This window comes from Lates calcarifer, linkage group LG21, assembly GCF_001640805.2.
Source record: "Lates calcarifer isolate ASB-BC8 linkage group LG21, TLL_Latcal_v3, whole genome shotgun sequence".
Classification (NCBI taxonomy): domain Eukaryota; kingdom Metazoa; phylum Chordata; class Actinopteri; family Centropomidae; genus Lates; species Lates calcarifer.
In genome coordinates, this window is record NC_066853.1 from 18684648 (window position 1) to 18707241 (window position 22594).

At 38.9% G+C, this 22594-nt stretch overlaps 1 protein-coding gene across 3 annotated transcripts in view; it reads right to left on the bottom strand.

The window, feature by feature from the left end:
* The window catches only part of cadm2b (cell adhesion molecule 2b), a 151473-nt gene that overhangs the window by 17929 nt on the left and 110950 nt on the right, over window positions 1-22594 (bottom strand). For all 3 annotated transcript variants that reach the window (XM_051065498.1, XM_051065496.1, XM_051065497.1), the window contains one exon: window positions 8663-8812. In XM_051065498.1, the coding sequence (XP_050921455.1) occupies window positions 8663-8812 (150 nt within the window). The remainder of the gene's footprint in view (window positions 1-8662; window positions 8813-22594) is intronic.

Sequence of the window (22594 nt, forward strand, 5' to 3'; positions counted from 1 at the left end):
CTCACTTTAACACTCTTAGCAACTGGCTTTGCCTGTGATATTTCTCACTTGGAAGATTGATACCAAAACCTCACCATAGCCATAAAGACAACCTTTTAGCCTACAGTTACAGAGTGAAAAAGACAAAATAATTACATGAGAGCGAAAAGAACATAGTGAAGATGAGGGCAGAGCAATAATTCAGTATAATTAATCGTCAGTGGTATCATATTGGGACGATAATATTGTGTTAGTGTTTAACAAATTTCTGTCGTTGGCATTAATGATTTAAAGCGAACTGTATCACCACTTACTACAAGCGACCAACCACAGAGGGCATGAAGGAAAGAGCTCTTCATCGAATAAATTACACATTCTTAATCCCTAGTCCCTTAAGGCCTGGACCAGCTCTCTCCCTGGACACTCTTTCATCTGAGGTAATTTGAACTCTATTGGATTGTGCTACCAAGGCAAATCTGGCAAAATGCAGCAGAAGTAGGTGTGTATTAGGATTTAATTAACGTGGCCAATGTAAAGTGGTGCCCTATCATATAAAGAAGCCATCTCTATAAAAATCATTAATCACTGGCTCCATTCCCATTTGATTTTTAGTGATAAACATACACAGCTGACATGCGATACACAATGAAATTAGATTGGCTGAAATGGATATTAGATTTACACAGACATATGTCATTATCAACAACACTGTTCTTCAGCTGCAATTACACAATATCATTTGATGATCATTATCGTATAATCACACACACGCTAAAAAGGAAAAAAAAAAGATTGGCTATAAAGATATTGATGGCCCTAAGAAGTTTCTTATTAGAGATTCTTTGTTATCCAAGAATAAAGTGTGGCGTAAATAAAAACAATCTTCAAGCCAGAATTAAAATTTAATAACAAGCTGTGCCATCAGAGAGCCAGCTTATTATGTGCTATGGGGCTTAATACAAACATTTGATAGTCTTAGTGTAGCAAACCACATCCTGAAACAAAGCTGCCTGATGTTCTTTGTAGTTAAGCATCCTCACTACAGAGCTTGAAAATGCCCAGAGGCTCAGGCAGAAAACAACAAATGCTTTGGTGGATGGATGCATTGGAGAGGTGATGGGGTCTGAGCAAACATTGTGAAGGAACTCAAAAGATATGAAAGTACAGGCTGAGAGGATCAAAGCTTTGGACAAGATGACATACTGTACTTCCCTTGGCCCATATCCCTCTATCTCAGCAATGCACAGAGAAAAGACGAGGAGAAAAAGATCGACTTCTCCTCTTCTTCTTAACCCCCTGCTCCTCGAAACACAAACACCTCTGAGATACTGATAAATGGTATGACTGTTTCCTAAAAGGGATCTGTTAAGGGAAAACTGACATCTTTTGGTTAAAGCGATATACCACTCAAAATCAGTTGGCATAAAAAGTTAAAAATTTGATCAGCTTAAATTTGTCCGTTTCAACAGATTTAATGATTACAAGATTAGTTTTTGCAACAGAAAAAAGGAATCCAAATGCCGATAAAAACTTTTGAAACTACTGCAAAATAATATACCTCCCCACTGTGGGTCCATATGGTGAGCCTATTTTGTCATTGTTCTGGAAAAATATGTCTGCTGCTTAAATGTTGCTTCATTGCCTCCCTGGAAGCTTCATAGAAGAATATTTAGTCATATTTCAATGACATTATGACTGATAGAACGCACTGAACATACAGACAAGTGGTTTATACTGCAGGGGTGGTTCTAGAAATATCTTTGGACTTATTGCCATTGGAATCCACTAAAACAGGAAACTAACGGGAAATAAAGTTGAAAACAACTGCTGTTCACTGAAATTACCTTTAAAAAGCCTTTTAACTGCCTGATACTCAATAGATGTGGAGTATCATTTTAAATACCAAACACTGGCCAAATACAGTACAGACCACTGATAATTTCGAGTGACATTTAAAGTACCCAATAGGCTGCACCCCACTTTATCTACTGAACAATATCACATTACCATCAAAACAGAATGAAATCTAAATGTCAGTAGCTGAAATACTAATTCAGATGGTGTGAAGTAGATGCTGAGAAACAACTTAACTCAGTTAAACAAAAGATGGACTTGAACGATGCATTTCTGTTAGACAGCCACTGGCAATAGAAAGCATGTGGGTCAATGACATATTGATAGAATGAGATGTACAAAGGTTTGAATAACCCAAAGACAAGTGTTATCTATTACTCAAACAGCATATGGCCAGGAAACCATACTAGAATCCAATTCAGGCTAGAGGCCCAGATTGTGGGCAGATCCGTCACAATCAGACCCAAATGCCAGCGGCTGACAAAGCTTTTTCCAGGTGCTTTAAGAAATCAATGTGATGAAAAGGTTCATTTCCCCCAAACCCTAGATAGGTCCTGCGCTGTTCATTCTGCTTAGGAGGAAGCATAAATCTGCACCCTGACCTTGTGTATGCTACAGCCTTGCAGCCTGGCAGCTTAATGCGCAGTACATCTCTTGTGATGGAGGCCTTACCAAGGCTGTCTCAAATCAGTAAAACTGACACCCTGGTTCCCCCTCAGGGCAAGGAATACTGTTGCTATGGCCCTTTGATGCAAAGTAATGTCTGCCTTGTTTCCCTGACAGTCCTTTGCTCCACCAACCATGTCAGCAGAAGACCAGTCTGAGGTCTCCTGAGAAAATTGTAGTTTGTCAGATTCAGTTTTAACAACCTAGCAACAATTTTGCTCAAAGTTATCTGAATGTATTATATCCAAGAACATGTTTAAATATGTGAAGCAGCTGTTAAAAAGACCTCCTACAATATGGTGCACTGTTTTGCTGTGTACGAAAAGAGCTGACAGTCTGGTTGGTAGCCACATTAGCTCTATCCTCAGATAAAACTGGAATAAGAGGAACTGGAAGTGCACTTATCACATGGCATTCACTTCTGCACTCCACTGAGCAGCAGACAGATGTTAACCAATGTTTCTAATCCAAAACGATGAAGTATCTCCTGACAGTCCAGATAGAAAAGGACATTTTACATCTATCCATTAGTCTTGGCAACAAGCCGATGGCTCTCGGGTTCAGCCAAAATGTGTTACATCCGCAATACAGAGTGTCCCCATTTGGCCATTTTTGCATGGCCTGTAACCACTTTGAGCCAGTCCTGGAATGTGAAAGCACTAGCTGTCCTTCAGCGAGAACACAGGGTCCTGGCGCACCCCCCCGCTCTCCAGCCAGGGGCTCCACTCTTTGCAATTAGAGTGTGTTTGCTACTGGCTGTGCTCACTCAGTGACTGTGTGGGCGATTCTGGACGTGTTCCAGGGCTAGTGGTGCAGGCAGGGGGCTCTTTCCCACCACACATGTGGCTGCAATTAAGAGAAGGAAAGGGCCTTGTTCCAGAGGGCCATTGTTACTGCCCGCACTCTCAGAGATCCCACAGAGCAGATGCTCCTCAAATTGGACTCATTTTCAGTGCTTGAAGGAGGGAAGGAAAGAAGGAAGAATTCTCCCAGCAGCTACACTATGTCCTCTCTTCAAGTGGTGAATAATGAGACTGAATATATTTTTGTCCATCCATTTTTCAGCCCACTGGCATAAGCTTGATTGTACACTGTGGGATTTTTTTTCTTCCTTGAGTCCTTTTTTTCATACGAATTCTCTAAATTCAATTTTTATTAAAACAAGTGCCAGTGGGGTTACATAATTCTGTTGGTTTACAATGCAGTTTTACACATTCGCAGGGTTTGTAAAGCTATATTACAGTGCAACACATAACAATAACTTAGCCCCGGCACAAAGGATCTCAACATTTTTCAGGTGGGTGTCAAATTTCTAAAGGAATTTAAATACCACATATTCTTCATTATTCTAAAGAGCTAATATACATTATACATGAGAGTGCTGTGAGGCACAGAGCTTAGGACAGTACAAAAGCAGTTCTACACATTAGTGATAATATGTGAGTGTACAGTGCCATAATGGTAGATTCCCATTTCAGTGAAGCTGGAGGTAACCCAGTACACTTAAAAGTCCATTAGTCCCTGAAGAGAGACATTAGCTGTGGCCATGAGACCCCTCGTATATTTTGTCACTAGGTAAAAATGGCCACTGAAGACGAAACAAAACATTTGTAAGAACAAACATGTGACTTCTAGTCTGTGAAATCTTCCTCAACATAACTTCAGGGTGAGATTTATCTGAAGAGAATGTGAGAAAGCATCATCTGTCACACATTAATGAAAAAACTTCACATGATTCTCTCCACACATTTTCGTTTTTTGTTTATAAACTGCATAATATGAGGTAGTTAATGTCAATTTCAAACTGAGGACAGATTTACTCATAGATAGCTGAGACCAAGCTAATGTAAGTGTCCACTATACTCACTTACAACAGTCCCACCATTAAATGTTGTGTATTTACTAGAATGGACATTTAAATGTGCTTTCATTGGTGCTCACTCCGGTAATTGCATCCTTGGTAATTATCCTTCATTCTCTCAAGCTAATGAATGTTTTAATGCTCACATTAGAGCATTCATTTAGCACATAACAGCATTTTGATTACTACAAGCCAATTAAGATCAATTTTGCTTTGTGACCTTTATGAACCAGGCTGAATGCCCCAATTAAATGTCATGAATGATGAACCACAAACTTCTGAGAGATGAAATTGAGATGAGGAGAAGTGATGTAGCAATTTGTCACAGCATGTATGTATATACCACATACGTTTCCCTATCTCCGCCACAAGCACATACTGTAGATCAAATGAGCAATTTGTTATCTGCCTTTGACATGAAACCTGCGGTAGCTTCCCATTAATTGCATAATTCATATTCACCATATCTGACAAAAGATTCCTGACTTCTATCCTGCATGCCTCCAGAAATGTCATTACCATTCTCAACAGCATCCCTACTTTGGTTTTATCCTTTTCCCACAGAAGCCAAAAGTGAAGTAAATCATAATGAAGACAGCAAAGGACAGCTCTGTTCTCGTTTGTCCTGCTCAGTAATAATAATTCATAACCCTGCCAACATATAAAAGGGATAATTCTACAAAAGACATATGGTCCAAATTGATTTCTTCATCGTGGTAGCCCACCACAGAGAGATGCTCCCTTCAACAGTCCCCACTAATTGGCTTAATGTATGAATGATGTGTTGGCCCAACTATTAAGGCAATCTATCTCTTTTGTCTACGGTCTGTGGCGTTGGTGCGTAGGAATCTGCATGTTGCCATAGTGTAGTCTGAAGCCTCTGAGGTGGCAACAATCAACCAAGACTCAGATATACATAATGGATGAGGTGGACCATGCCAAGGAGCCAGCTGGCATGATATAAGAGGAGGGCTGTGTTCAGCTTTAGACAAATGTGCAGAGACAGTCCAACCCATATGGATCGGCTTTGGGAATCCAGCAAGGTTAACACTGTCTTGGAGCTCCATGAGGTTTGACTGAGCATACTATGGGAGAGGATGAGAAAGAGGTCCTTTTTTATCATTTACGCTCTCACCAATGATACATTAAGCCATTGAGCTGTCACCTGCCCACTTTTTCCTTCCCACCTGCAACCACATCTCTTATTCTCCTTCCACGTCTGTGACAAGAAGTGACATTGCTGTGTAGACGAATTGTAGGTCACAATGTCTAGGATGCACTGCTGGGATTATGTTCTTCCTTACCTTCCTGAGGACTCCCAGTGGATTTATAAACTAATAACGCACAACTGTGACCCTTATTCTGTTGCATCTTGCAATTAAATTAACAGAAGGTTAATTGGAGTAATACTGTCATTAACGGAAACTGTCCTCACCAGAAAAATTATTTAGTCGTTTGTTCAAATGCTTCAAATGACCTTTGGCAGGAGTGTTGTGACATTGCTGTAGCAACACAAAACCTCTTAGGGAGGACACTGAGTGTTTGTTTCTCTAAACCATTACAATATGTTTTCCTAACCTTATCCAAGTGACCTAAAACCTAACCAAAGCTTTATCTTTACCAGAGGTGATAGATTAAAAAACACTGTTTCGGAAGGCAATGACAAAACAGCTTATTTTGTCATTTAATGATTATTTTGTCAGGACCTCCATTCTCCCACTCATGTATGAATAATGATTGCAAAATGCAAAAGATACACTTTATCCATGCTTGCTTTTCTTACTGTTTTACTGAAGTAGATTAATGGTATTCAGTGTCTTTGAAATTCTGGAAAGACACAGAAATCCCTTTTCTCCTTGGATGTAACAGCTACTCTTTGGGGCTTTTTCATATTCTCATTTGCCAGACCTGAATTAAAATGGAACAAATTATAGTTGGGGCAAAGATCAGATTTTGTCTTACTTTACCCAGCAGCTGTCAAACTCAATTGATAAAATAAGAAACTTCATCTTTTTTTGTGTGTTATGTTTCTCTTTACTCTACTGTAGATGCTCAAAAGGATTTAAAAGGTCATTTTAATACTCCTTTCCCTCCCCCACTATTTTATATCAAACTCCAAACACATCCAGACAAATGCCCTTATCTTTAATACTAAGCTTCAGGAAAAGAGCGAGAGTAGATTTCAAAAAATGCCTCACAGAGTGTTTTGTCTAATTTAAGACAGACCAGCAGATATATTTTTATCATCATTACTTGTATGTGTTGAGCATGCGAAATCACACATAAAAGCTGAATTTCCTTGGGCTTACACATGCACAATGACCAACTACCTCTGTGAAGAGAGAGCAGAGGAAACTTGCATGTGCATCAAATGCTAATATATGGCCATGTTGTCATGGCCACCCAACGGGATTGTGGTAAGCAGAGAGGTGGACAAGAGAAAACAGACAGATACATCAAGAGGAAAAAAAGATACCAAACAATCTCAACACTGAGGACAAGAAAATGCAACATAGCTGCATGAATTGAATCTACTCAGTGACAGGAGTCTATGACCAGCTGTTCATCAGAGGGAGAGAACAGTCTGACTCAAGCGCAGCCAGTCTGCAGTTAGTTGTTGGACTGAGAGGTAGCATAAGGTTGAATCTAACATTTTTCATTGGCTTCTACACGAAGGCACAACAAACTGGAGAAGAAGGACAGTTGCAGCCCTCTGCCAAGCAATTAACTGGTGATTTGGCACAGCAGAGATTTCTTCCCAGGTGTCCCACCCTCTTCCTCGCATGAAGCTCGTGTTGCTCCACGCCTCCCGTTTCTCCTGATGGCCTCGCAGGCATCGTATTAGTTGTGCCAATAAAGCTTTTCATTTGGCTGTTTAAAAGGAGATGGAGAGGAAGTGTTCCCACACTTAGCCCTGGCAACCTCTGCTGAGTGGACTACATTCATTTTGTCATCCGCATTGCTCAGGAAAAGGATTCTGTCATGCAATATAAATGGCTGTCCAAGAAGGGCAAAGTGGCTCATGCATATTGTGCTCTCCAAGCTCTCCTTACATGCTTACAATAGCTGCATTCAAGATTTACAGGTGGATACAGATTATTGCTTTCTATTCACAGGAGATGAGAAATGTGAACAAAACACAGTTAACTGGCTTAATTTAAGCCAAATGAAATAACCAAAAGCCAAGATTTAAATGATTCATCATGTGTTATATCTTTTTAAAGTACAAAGAACTGAAGGTGAGTTTTTTTTTCTGATAGAAGATTTTCAAAATTGGCTCTGCAAAGTAAAATATTAAAAAGCTACATCTATCATACACTAGAGAATACAGCAAAATAACAATATAAAAAGAATAGTTTTGGCTCAGTGACTTTTGCTTGAATTTAAATCCTTGGGGCACATTCACACCATTCACACAAGAGTATCTATTTAAGATTCAGTTAACTTTCGTTTAATTGTATTTGGAAGTAATTTCATCTAATAAAACACCTTAGACCTCATTATTAAATCCAATCACTTGCAAGGGAGAAAGTGTTTCTTCAAACCAGACTGTGACTCTCACTCTACTGGTTCACTCTGGCGTCTCTCTCTCTCCCATCAATTGTTATTCAAAGGGAAAGTTCATCTTCAATCACTGAACCAATGATATTGTATTAACAGCTACAGCATAAATGAAATGGGTAATATGCTGCAAGAAACACTGAAAGATGAACACCCCCAACCCTTACAAGACCAGTCCACTGTTATACTCCCTTTCACCCCAATTCCAATTTATCAACTCCAGACTTTTGTCACCTTTAAATTGGATTTGGCTGGTGAGAGCACATTATAATTCATTCTGGCTCAGGCCTTGTTTCACGAGGTTGCAACAGTGCGCTTTCCTCTCAGAGTGACATCCAAACAGCTATACAAATGTAGGGCAGCTAAAATGCTAATTAAGCCCAATCATCTCACAATCCACAGGCGTTACTGTGTTGTAAACAACACTGTCAGTGTTGCGTGATTACAGAAGTTCAATTCAAAAACAGTCTATTTCTGTTTAGTTTGTGCCCTGGGACATCAATGGAGACATAAATTCATTTAAAGTCTGCTTCGACATTACAAGTAATACATTTCCCCCGTATCCTGTCTTTTTCCTATACTCAGTAAAATTGTGTGCTCGCAGGCAGGGACAATTTTGTACATTCCTAATTTAAAAAATTAATGAAGACGACTCCTGTAGTAATATAATCTGGCTCAGACATCTTTATCATATCTCATCATTTTATCATTATGGCCATTATCTCCAGGAATATTACTCACCTTTCTTGTCCCCAAAGAACAGGGTCTGTTGTGCAGGGTTTGACCACTGGAGGGAAGTGTTATCATTGTAATCCACACGACAGGTCATGTTGGCTGTGCCCCCCTCCACCACCGTCACATTCTGAGTTATGGGGAACTGACCTTGGCTACCTGTGGGGATTATGAGACAGAGTTTGAGGTCATGGCTGTGACATGAACAGAGTGCTGTTTTGGACTATTTGCTACTGGCTTTTCATTGAATCACATTAATGTACCATTCAGACTTGACACCCTTCAAAGTTAATGTTCTGTCATCACATTGCCCAATTACATTAATGTCTTCATTACATCACAGTAAACCAAAGATAGCTTAATGGGAGCCTGGTCGACATGGACTCAAGCCTTCGACAGCTGTTGGAGCCAGAAAACAGTGTTTTTTTATGGTGGAAACAATGGTAGGTTTTACTCTCCCAGAGCGCCTTCCTCACTGCCTTATTGCAGGGCCCTAATTGGTAGCATGGCCTAATTAGAGGTAGTCATGTTCTGCTGTAGAGTCTAGAGCTGCAGCTGGGTGGTAAATTGACACATAATCCTAGACACTGTGGGCCTTCGATCCGAGCGACTGCCTTGCCCTGAAACAGCCGCTCGTCACAGTGTGCAGAAGACATCCAAATGAGGCCTAATCACCCAGCCTTGCTGGATTTTACCTTCTTATTCCACATTTGTACTTGTCGTCTCAGCAAAGTCCCCTAATTACATTGCAGAAGCATTTATATCCTGCCCGTATTTTATTGAACTCTGCCAAGCTTCAGAAATAGATGTCTAAAACCAATACTCTTTTGCAGGGGATTGTGAAAAGACAATGTGTAGGCTAATATGAGCCTGACCAGACTGGGCCCTTTAAGGATGACAAGAGTAAACAACAACTGTGTTAGAGCTCTCGAGTTCATGCTTGAAGCTGAATGTGCTGTATCTGCCTGGGAGCATTTCACTGTCCACAAGCTAATCTTTGTTCATGTTTTCTCTTGATTTCACATGTCTGCTTTGGTTTCTACGTGTAATGTGCCTGAATATGAAGGTGACATTGTCTCTGCCTCTCCCAGGTACAGTTCACCACAGGGACATTTCAGCTAAGGGAGCAGCTGTCTGCCTCATTAGTCTAGCTCACATGGGGGGAGCAGTGGAGGCTGGGACAGCCAAAGGTCTATGGACCTTCCTTGACCTCGATTGTCCTGATGGAGGCCATTGTAAGCTAGAGGTGAAGGTGAGGCTGACTATAAATAGTAATGGGAATATGATTCTAACAGTGCACATTACTTATCTGCTCACTGCACCCAATCGCACAATATCGCATCAACAAACACGTCACCATTTCATCATGTCATCATTACAGTAATTCAGATGCAGTCGGCTGGGTGTCAAAACCAGCTATGCATGTCATTATATTAAAAAGGAAAATGGATGCGGATGCATTGTGTGTGAGGCACCATGTGGAGGTGTTATTGTCAGTTCCTGCAAGTTTCAACTTTTTTTCAGTCATATCATTTTCTCCACCATCTCTCCAGTATCTTTTCTGTCTATCTCCAGCGTATACAGATCACTATTCACAGAAATGCTATGGGGGAAAAAAAAAAAAGTAAAATCCAAACAGCGATGAATGTAACACTCAACCCCTCAAGTTACATTATGTTTGGGGTATGTAGGATTGTTTTGGCAAAAACCTGTTGCTGACATTTCTTTTAAGTTATACCCACAAGGCCAGTAAAGACTGTTCACATAATCAGAACTATGGCCATTTCGTGGGTGTTTTCAGAGAGGTGTGAGTGCAGGTTTGGGTGTACTGCAGCTAACTGGGCTTCACCTAATACATTCATGAAATTCCACTGTCTTGACATTCTGTAGAAGTCTAGAGTGTGGCAAATGCTGTCCTTTCTGTGGAAACATAATTCCCAGCGCCAACTACAGAGTGTACTTTTTTTTTTTTTTTTCTTTTGAGATGGTGATTGGAGGGCAGTCTGCTTTACTTCCTCAGAACAATGCCAAACAATATTCTGGAAAGTCACTGAACCACAAACTGCTCCAAGGACGCTACACTGCGCTGTGTGACCCTGTACACTGACCTCACTTTAGAGAAGCATATGTTCCAGTGTGTGTGACAGATATTCCACAACATATTCAGTTTAACTCGTGTAACTTGTGGCACAATGTTTTTGTACAAAAAGTATCTTAGGTTGAATTTCTTGTAGATTGATACTGCAATAATACCATGACAAATACAAAGGTAACAGCCATATTTTGGTGAGAGCAAAGGTAATATTCCAGTAATATTCAGGCTTAACTTCTGCAGTGGGATAATGTGGGTCAAAAACATGAGGGTAATAATCACAGAGAACCTTTTAGTAATAATGTGGCAATAATGGGTTAAAGGCCCCATTCTTTACCCACATGGGGTTTTCATTTATTTAGCCTGATTTGACCTCTTCTAAAAACTGTGTGGGCATGGTCAGATTTTTTGACCGACATCTGTCACACAACCACTGCTGTGACAAAGCTCACAAAATATAGCAAAAAGCACATTTAGTACATACTGATCAGAAGTCTAGTTGATTAGTGAAAGGTATCACCACCTCATTACTTTGTTCTAACAGAACTGTAACATAATCTGCTATAAAATGCTAAGATACATGTTCAATTCATTAAAACAAATAAAAATAAATAAATAATAACAATAAAAAAAACAAGCCAAAAAGACAAATTAAATAGAAGCCACAGGTAACATTTGACATCAATTTTGAATAAGATTGTCTCTTTTATATCCAACCAATAAAAATAATTCAAAACATTACACTAATACTCTAGGTAAGGAATGATACAATAAAAACTTCTAGGTAAGGGCAAGTTAGAGTAGATTATGTTGAGCCATGGCTGTGTTATCCTGTAAAAGCGAACCCAGTGAAAGGGAACAAACAGTTCTGAGAGAAGTAATAGAGGTATGAAGGTTGTCTGCTCCACAGATGATCCAAGACGACTCAGTGAGGTGCAGTGATTAAATGATGCACTTTTGCAATATGCCTTAGGGGAGGATAGACCATCCCTTAAACACAGAGCATATCTAGCTGTACAGGCTAAAGAACTCCAATTCTGGGCCTTGCTGTATCCTTTTTCCAGCTCTTAGATGTATTATTCTGAACGAGAGTGAGATACTTTTTTTTCAGTCAGGGCCAGCAGCAGGTTGACAGCTTGCACATATTTACAGTAGACAGCTTGCAACCTGCCTGCCATGACAGCAAATAGGTGAGGTGAGGATTGAGTAACCCGAGATATCTTGATGAAAGTAGCTGGCGCCCTATGAAACATGAATACCATTAGCGTTTGCTTTTTTCAATCTGGTACCTCCCCTCCTTTATTCAATGAATATCATGAGGTGCTATAGTAAAAGAAAAATTCAATATGTGATAAGTCACATTGGTATTTCTCACTTTCCCTCCCTCTCTTTCCAATCCAGCCTCCCCACAGGTTCTCAGAAGGGGAGGGTAAGATTAAAAAACATGACGTGATGAAATCCTGAACTGAAAATGACTTCATTTTTACATTCAAATTTAATTTAATCAATTAAAATACAAGCTTTTTATTGTTTTGTTTTTGTGTGTATGTCCTTTTAATCAAAACAGTGCCAACACCAGCCTGCTTATGGGCCTAACCCTTAAAGCTATAATTGGTCCCTTGGCAGCACTTTCCCCTTTCACAATATTTTTTATGACAGTCACATGGATCCAAGAGCTGCTGTTTTTTTCCGCCCCTTTTTTGAAGGAAAAAAAAAAAAAAAAAACTGGCAATATCACCCTGAGCTGGGAGATTATGGTCCACATTCAGGTGGGCCACCAGCACACTGATCATCAGTCACAATGTCAGCACACACAAGATTAGTCAAGTTGTTTGCTGTGCTTCACACAGAATGCTGCTGACACATCTCTCCACTGTGACATTAACTTTCATACAGAATCAAGTGACACTGCCTCATGAATCAAATATTTACTTGCACAGCTGAAATTAGGTAGAAATGTAAATGGGTGGGGAGAGGGAGAGGATAGCATCTTTATTGTAAACACATATTTGATGATTAGATTTTAACACAACACAGAAGCAGATGTCTGCTAAAAGACTGACTAGATGTACATGTCCGCTCTTTATCTCTGTACATTTCTAGCGAGGATGAGGTCTGTGCAGCAGGTGTAGCGTATAAATATGAATACAGATGTTCAGAATGGCTGGCTGTTGAGTGTGAATTAAACTATTTCATCTCATCTGAACCAGCCTCTCTTCATGATGTTTTCAGAATGCAGCCCAGATCGTAGCCTGATGGAATCTGAGTCTGACCATATTAGAAGCCAAGAATATGATACTTAAATTATTGATTTTGCAAGCCTTGTGGTTTGGGTGGGTATCGAGAAAACGTGAGGAAGATAGAAATTTTCATAACTATACTTAAAGGAGGGGATTAAGAGATTTAGCAGATTAATGTAAATGGAGTGCTTTATCATTATTGATGGTGTGGAAATCTTTTGGTTCTGTTTCAATATGATACTTGCGGAAATTCTCAGCATGCTGGGAAACCAGGTCTGAAAACTGGATCATTAGAGAACCGTGTTGCATATATAATTTCACTGACTCGTCTAATGACCACTGATCCGGGGCGTGAGGTGAAAAATTCAAGGAACATCTCTGTTGAAGAGAACAGAGAGTTAGTGGAGGAAGAATGAGCCATACCACCCCAAAAGCTTTTCTCAGTTTCAGCTGACTGCACCAAATAATGGAAAGCAGTGCCTTGATGAATGGCTGGAGAGCAGTCAAGCACACCACTGCAGAATAAACTGTAAACTGCAGGCAGGATAAAAAGAAAACAAATAACTCAGAAAATAGTTCAAGAAATAACCGATGCCTTCATTCATTATGGAATAATAACAATTATTAATTTTCATATGAAATGAATTCCAGACAGTTTATCAAACCACAAGTTCACCTCTGGTGCTTGATTTTACAAGGGCTTCTTTGCAAATAGAGATGTTGGAGGTGCACAGCTCTCCTCTGCATGTTGTTGTGGCAACATCATACAGTGCCTGCCACTGATATAATAATTATATAACATAAAGCGACATGACACAACATGTCAAATCATAGATGTATCCATACTGAAAGCTGAATGTCTGAAAAGGATTTGTTGATTTGTGCCCATATTTATTTTCTATCAGTATACATATATTTTACTTGCTATACAGGGATGCTCACCATTATTTGTCACTTATAATCAAGAAAAGTGTTGATGAGACAACTCAGGCAACATCTATTGAAATAATGTCAAGAGGGTTATTTGAATTATGCCACTAAAACATATGGTTGAAAGTCTTGGATTCATTGTTTCCCTGTTGCGTGCAAATGCTTATGACACATGTCAAGGTATTCTTTTCATAAGTAGTCTGAGAGGTTCTTTTGCATAAACAAATTGCATAAATTGAATAAATAGATTTTTTACAATGTACATAAATTATTTTTAGCTGCAAAATGTTCCATCTTTTGGAAGGAGATTAAATTGCACCTTGAACTTCAAAGAAGTACTATATCAATAGGTAATTATTGACAAAAATAAAACAACAAACAAGAAGAAGAAGAAAAAAAATCCACCCTCAAATCACAGACACAGTAAATGTTGTAAATCTAAAAACTAAAGGTTTGGAAAAGAAAATCAAATTTCTAGCATTAAGACTCGCAATGTATTTAAACAGACAATGTACTCTTGAGAAAATTATAATTAATCACTGCAATTGCTGTGACTTGACAAAATTGTAATTAATTGGCTAACTCTAAACTGTGTGGCCTATTTGCCAGCATGTTGAGAGAGAGGGAAGTTGAACATCCGCAGTGTATAAATATTCCATTTAATTAAAACTTGAGGCCTCTTGTGGTGTGCATTCCTTGGTGGAGAGAACAAGAAATAACAGCGCTTGCTGTCTCCCATGTGAAACAAATACAGACAGCTCTGTGTTCCAACTTGGTGTGAAGTTTTGTAAAAGCGTGGCTTACATTTTGCTTCTAACATCCTGTTGGATTCCTCGGTATTACTCCTGTTGCTTTCACTTGTGTCAGAATAACATGTCCTCTGCCCACTCAGTCACCTTCTCCATAAGAGCTAATAGACATTTGATCACATTTGACACATCCACCAGCGTGCAAGACATTATACCTACTAAATTCTTCAGAGTTCACATAGGTTATAACACCAACTGCTTTCTCTGTTGTAAATAACTCTGGGACTAATCGTTGTGTCACATATTTCACAGTCTACCCTCTTCTGAAAAATCCTGACCTTGATTCAACCTTCCTTACTAACTAAACACCCAGACACTCAATGCTTTTTATTTCAAAGATTCTGGGGAAATTCTGGGAATACTCAAAATGAAACAAAGATGATTGCGTTTTTCATTGGTGACCTTGACTCCTCCACGTCTTTGCTTACATGTGGTGTACATCAAGGCTTAATTCTGGGGCCAGTTTGATTCTCATTACATCATATATTACAGTCACACAGATGTTTCCTGCCAGCACTACATTAGTGAGAGGCAGCAGTTTCTTTTTTCTCTCTGTTATTTGCACTCCTTGTGCCCTGAACCACATATTTCAGAATATTCTGCAATCCACAAAGCTGAATATACTGTCACTTCAGTTGGATGCTATCAGTACTGCTTATACAGGTTTAATTGTTTTATCCACTGAAGTTTTTCCTGCAAGAATGAAACTGCTCTACTAATTCAGGGGGTCATGCATGCTTCCCTCTAAACATCATGCTTTCTTTATCTCTTTTAGCAAACATATGTAGTACATTATGACATCCAGCAAATCTTTTGACCAACACTAAGTGAAGAAGCCATTTTAGCAACCATTCATTTTTTTAAACTGATGTCAAGATTTTATTGATAACTTTCATGGCTTGTCAAGGCCTTGCCCTCAGCTATGTCTCTGACCTTTTGGCCTCTCATGAGTCAGAGTGCAGCTTTAACACCACAGGCAGGACTCTTGGCAGTTGCTAAGTCTAGGCTCAAGATGAAAGATGACTGGATTTCACTGCCAGGACACCTAGACTGTGAAATGTCCTGCCAGACCAGCTCAGACTGCTAAATCACAACCATCCTTTAAAATCACTTCTAAAATCCCCTCTGAGCAAAAATCCCTTTTCAAATTCAAGTTTGGGTTGTTTTTATTGCTTGTTTGGCAGGTACTCCTTAACTTCTGTTAGCAGTAGTGATAATAACAATAGTGGTAAGTGCACCAGCAACACTTTTTTTTTTTGTTTATCAATGCATCAAAAAGATATTAAGTATTTTCCAGTAAGGTTATTGGGTCATTAGGACAGGAGAGTAAGCAGAGGAAACTTTGGAAATTTAACATGGGATAAATTTGAACCTGTGAAGCCAGTGCATAAATGGTTTTGCTCAGTTGTCCACTTATAACCACCACAACATTAGTATTTTGAAATCATAATGACATCCGAGTGAATCTATTTCAATCAAATTGGCCTCTGTGATACACTTCTTTCTATTTTAGCAACTTGGGAGCTGTAGCAGTGGGAAAAGTGTTTGGTTTAACTGCCTCACATGATGGTAAGGCAAGGAGAAGGAAAAAAAAAACTACATGAAATACCCGAGACATTGCTTTCTGTTTGAGGAAAATCCAGCTTTACACAAGAACCAGCTTCAAGTTTAAGACACTTATATTGGATCATAGACAAATTCACAGCAGTAATGTGAGGTTAAAATTGTCAGCTTCTCATTCTTTTTCTAATTTGTAAAAGTAGCTCAGGCTTGTTCCAATTCAAATAAATAAATAAATAACATAATGAAAACATACCTCTGAGTATATCAAGGGTTAGGGTTAGAAAAGATACCTTCCTCAATAGTGCAGCTTCCTTAATATTTATTTATTTATGCAGTGGAAGTAGGCTGCTGGTTATGTGGCACCATTTCAATATTGACTCTGTACAGTATGTACTGCATGTAAATGCATGGTAGTTGCTGTAGGTGGTTAGTTATTAATTTTTTTTCCACCTATTTTATTCTTGTATTTTTGTGTTGCTGTCTGAAATAAATAAAACCAGCGCTTCCAAGGGTTGTGTGGGCCTTATATAATATTACATATCATTATGCTCACCCAAAAATGAGGTTAAGATATATCATTTGATATGAACTTGCTAGGTCAAGTATAGTGTAGGTGTATTTTGTTCCTGTGAACTGACATGGAATTAAAAAATAGAAATAAATCTAGATCCCCTGAGCCCTACATTTTACTTCAGCATCATTAATGGGATATTGTCTGATATGTACGGTACCACAGAGTCCAACTGGATTCAAAAGTAATAGTCTCAATTTTTACTATTTCAGAGACTGCTCAGAGGAGTGTGTTTTGCAGCTTTATGTTGGTTTCTAAAATGACTTGTGGTAATTTGTGTGGTTCCACTCTTACAGAAATGTGCACCCTCTAGAGACCTGGATGATTCATGGGACATAACGATAATCTGCACACCTTCAAGGTAACAAGTAAAAATGTAATCAAAAATTGATTAAAACTGAGTAGTTTTCAAACCCAAACTTGGTGCAGCAGCTAAGAGAAACCCCATAATCAGGCCTGAGAGTGTCTGTCTCAGGCTGTCCAGATAATGGCTGCCTGTCACATGATTCTCCACAGCAGTATTGATATTATTGCTCAGTATAGCATTTATGTGGTCTTTCTGCCAAAACTAACAACACCCCTCCCTCAAAGGGAGTGAAGTGGAGTAGATTAATGCTGACCCTCCTGTGGAGGACTGTTGAAAATGAACACACACACAATCCTTCATTCTAAAACATTTAAACCAGCTTGCACGAAGAAATATACTAAAACAAGCCATATCTACTCTACTAATCCATTGAGCTACGTCCATTTTGAGCCTGAAGCACAACATAAAAAACAATATCTAATTCTCTTCATATTCTAATGTGCAAATGACTATAATAATAAAATCGTGATAATAATAACGACTATTTAATGAGTATATTTAAAATTTTTTCAAAACAAGAGCAGCTTCTGCTATTAATGGCAGCTCTGCCTCTAGCTTATCTGCTGGTTAGGAAGAGATAGCAAAACTGTGAATTTCTCAGCACATTAATATTCCATACTGTATGTAAGTAGAGAGCGCAAACACTCTCTTTGAAGCATATCATGTAAACAACATGTTCCATTCACTGGAGTCCAAATGAGACCACCTCTCAAAATTCAGGCCAGTTGTTGCCAGTTTTAGGCTGAATACTAACGCATGCAAAAGTAACCCCTTTTGTGGTTACTGCCTGTTGCCATTTTATATAGTCTTGAGACTGCAACAGCTTTATTAGTAGCTGGTAGTAATTGTTTATTTAGAACACACAGAGCTTGTGTGAGTGAAGAAAGTATGTGAAAGTGACAACACAACAAAAGAAGATAAAGACCCTCTGATCAAATTCATTGTCATGAAAAACTTCAGATTTCAACTAAAATATTAAAAAGCTAGGTACAATATGTAAACTGTCTCCATGCATATGGGTGCATCTAAAGGTAGATTATAGAGATGAGATGCAAACAACATGATGAATCTGAACACATCTATCATTAGAATAATACCTGAGTATAATATGATTGCTCACCCATTCATTAATAAGTGTTGATAAAGGAAATGCTTTGAAAGTGAATGGTTCTGAGAGTAGATAAGACAGGCTGCTTTTATCAACTGGTCCCTGATGTAACCCCATCATATCTGATGGTTTTCACCTAGGCTGACCTTTTCCAAACAGACTTAAGGGGAAAACATGGGAAAAAAAACATATTTCATGTAAATGTTTTTCGCTAATGACTGAAAGGTCATATCTGTCACCAGAAACTGTCATTAATGCTGACAGCGTAATTTAAACCCTATTGGTTCAACGTCAACAAAAGAATCCTCTCATGTTTGTGGCAAACCTGCTGATCTGAGGCACTCAATAAGCTGTGCCATTTTAAAAGCTATCAGCCAGGTTGATTGGGGAGATTTAAGCAACTATTTAAGGGCAGCAACTAATTAGCACTAAATCTAGATCTGATCCATTAACTGAAGCTAATCTGTAAATTACCTGTCCAAAGTGATGCATGTTTGAATACTGCACACCTACGGTACTGGTCTGAACATAGTCAACAATGTCACAATCTAAAATCAACAGGGAACATTTAAATTCTTTCTATACAGGCTTTTAAATATGCAATTCATTCAGTCATAGAAAATCCATATGTAATTATGGTAAAAGCAAAGGCTGTGATTACTTTTTCCCAGATTAGTAATGTACTTCATGTCACTCTCTTTCACACCACATTTGCATCTAGCAATGAAGTACACATGCAAAGAGGATAGAGGATACAATATATGTCCAGGTCACTCATCAAAAAAGAAAGAAAAAAAAGATTGAGATGTTAAGATGGAATCTGGCTGCAGTTTCAACTGCTGTTTTAATTCCAGGTGCAAATGCTCCTGTGTGGGTTTGAAAATTCAAATATGAATCTTTCTAGTGGTAAATGTGTTTGTGTGGAACGTTATCAAGACACATTCGACTATGCATCCTTTATCTGCTCTGGGATTATAGTGGTTTTCTGCAATGCTTCCATCGGCTGTAAACAAGAGCAGTTCACAGCAGATCAGACAGGCACAATGCACATGCTGCAATGACCCACCACCACATATCAGTTCTGTATTGTATTCATACTCGGCGCTGATAGTGTGATCTTAAATGATGCAGTCACTTGATTGAGTTGTTACAGGGGCCGATGAAGCCTGTTATGAAGGAAATAACCAAGACAGAGTGAGCTGTCTGTCAGCTTTATCCTCCATCAAAAAGGACATTTGGTGCCTGTTACTGAGTAGCACCTGAGCAAAAGTGAACCTCCCTCAACTCAGAGGTGGTACTGAGTGCCGTCCTCCCCTGTGATTTCCCACAGCGGGGGTGGTTGGGGGAAGGTAGGGGGAAGGTAGGGGGTGACAATCCACAGAACTGGCAATAAATATCCCTGCTGGGGGAACTCTTAGCAGTGTTTTTTTTTCTACTGTGCAGGAAAAAAAGGAAGCAGGAAAGTGGTAATACATCAGCTTCAGAAAGTGGGTCAGAAATACTGTACTGTCTCCAGGTGAAACAGGAAATTACACGTTCAACTGGTGTTACCAGTTACCAGTGTTAAGACTGTACATCAGATGTGCCTCAAATGAACTTTAGGGTTTATGTTTTTTTTTTTTTTTGGTCAAATCCTGATGTTTGCAAACACTCTGCTACACACTGAGAAATAAAATGGATGAACCAGCGGTATATTAAGAGTATTAAGTCTACATAGTGACAAACAAGTTCCAACACTGAGACAACAAAAACAAAAAATGAACCTAACAGTGATCAACACAACTCTATAGGACTGCTAACAGACTTTAATTAATGAGAATTCAGTGGAACACACAATTGATTGTGAATTATGTGGCAAATTTTCTGACTAACCTTGAGTATGGATTTCCTTTAAAAAGTTCAGCAACCACGAGGTGGGAATGAATGAGAATAGTTACCACATGCTCTTCAAACATTATATACAAACCCTTTTCTGTGAGATATATCAACCCTGTCTCCTAGAAAGTTTGCTTCTGTACAACTAAACTAAATAAAAAGTGCTTTTGCTGTCTAAATCTCATGCTGGACGTGAACCCTGGCCTCTGGTGTGACAGTTGTGCAGTCTGTATACTGACATTCACCCTAACCACCTGCTTGTGACTCTACTGCTCTCAGTTATATGCAACGCTTCATTTGTTCCAAAAATATGTCACCTCTGAACATCCAGTAAGGGATTGCATTTCCAACAAAGCGTATTTGCTGTTGCAGTTCAGTTGTATAGAAATGTAATTTCTAGGAGACACCGTTGGATATTTGTATTCATCTTCCATTTCCAACAAGCCCACAATGTGGTAAAGAATATGTCGCTCTTTTAGATGCTCAGTAAAACCTTATCACAGTGAAAATCCTTGCCCTGTCCACTTTAAATGTAACATGACCTCTATCAGAAACACTTTATATGAAATGCTGTTAAATTCACATTCAAGCTGCCTGAACATGCCCTTCATAATGGTTACATAACACAATTGTAAAAACAACTTGTTATTTCAGCTTCATGTTTCTCCTCCACCATGTGCTTTTGCTAGAAGGAGAGTTGCTGCAATTGTCTCCAATTTGCTTGGCCAAAAAAAAAAAAAAAAAACTAAACAAAACATTATTACATGTTGCCATTCTAGCTGCCAAACTTTTGTTAGTTTGGGGTGGCCACAAAATGTTTTCTCATGAAGCTGTTTGCCCTCAGTTTACTCTCTTTATACAGTGCCTGTACTGTAATAAATAATTCTCCTTTTCTCTGCTCTGGTACTGGTTAAAGTACTGCTTCACACACTCAGGTGAGTCCTCAGAGAGCAAATACATCTCTTATTTACGGTAAATAAATCCAGAGGCATGTTTTCCATTATAATAACAACTGCAATCATGATATTTTATCCTGCCTTCTGGGTCTTATAAAACAGTTACTCCACAAAATGCATAGTAATTATTAGCATGCAATAAGAAAACTGACAAAATCCATTAATCAATATTCAAGACTGATACATGTGGTTATGTTCATTATCTTCATTGTTATTAATAAAAGTTATTAAATGTAATTAGAGTCCTGAAAGTGCTGTAGAAAAAGGCTTCCCAATGTTGAACTAGATTCCAGAGGTACGTATGCTGAATGTGTATCTTCTGTTAATTAAAAACTAGCCCCCTAATTACTTCTGTAATTAGAAAACACTGCATTTTTAAAAAGGAGGGAAAAAAATAGAAAAAATCCTCAGTGTTCATTCATGAACATTAACAACATTAATCAGTGGTTTTGATTTAAGTAAAAACAAACAAACAAAAAAACACTGGCTTAGATAAGATAAAGGCATGATGGGAAGCTAGGTTTCATTTCACACTACAATACAGGAACAACATCAGCAGGCTGCTCAAATTTCAAACTGGTCAACTGTACGCTCAAAGCAAACAAGCCAGAACAACAAGCATATAATTTTTTACAGAATGCATGAGTAACAGCACTAACAGTGGCATCAATAACCATACAGGCAGAGTCACTAAGACACTGGGGTATTGATGTTCAGATGCTGGAATAGTATCAGCAGGCAAGAACATGAGCAATAACAGAAAATGTATACTGATATGAAAGTAAGAGAAATGGTCAGTAAATCATCAAATCTTCTGTAACAGGATTTTTTCTGCCTCAAAGGTAGAAGTAATTTATGGATGAGCAGCATGAAAAAAGAACTTCCTCGTGCTGAATTTCTCAGCTCAGTGCATAACAAATCTGAAAATGACAATTTATTAGGCAATAGATCAGAATCAGTGACAATGAAGTGTATACCTACATCACCAAATATCAGGACAAAGCATTAACTGGTGAAGGACGGCGGAAAATAAAAAAAGTATGAGAAACAGGCTTGTGACCAGAAGGTCTCCGGTTTGAATACACAGTATGTCTGGTACACTCTGGGTGAGGGAAGCAAATGAGAAGCACTTCTCTCCTCCCCTCATCTACCACTGAGGTGTCCTTGAACCAGGAACAACCCCCCAGCTGCTCCAGTGGAGCTGCACAGTGGCCAGATAGAGGAAAAGCATGACTGGGTGAGGCGGGCAGCTCCCTGGTGTGAACATGTGAATCTATACATATGTGAAGCAGGTTGTTTCTGAGAAAGAGCAAGCCGGTTCAGCAAACCTTTCCTGGAGAAATAAAGGTTAAAAAATGCCCAGAAAGCTTTGCAACAAGCGGCGTATGTTAATGTTTCCTGGGCTCTTGGTGGAGATAAAAGGGCGATCC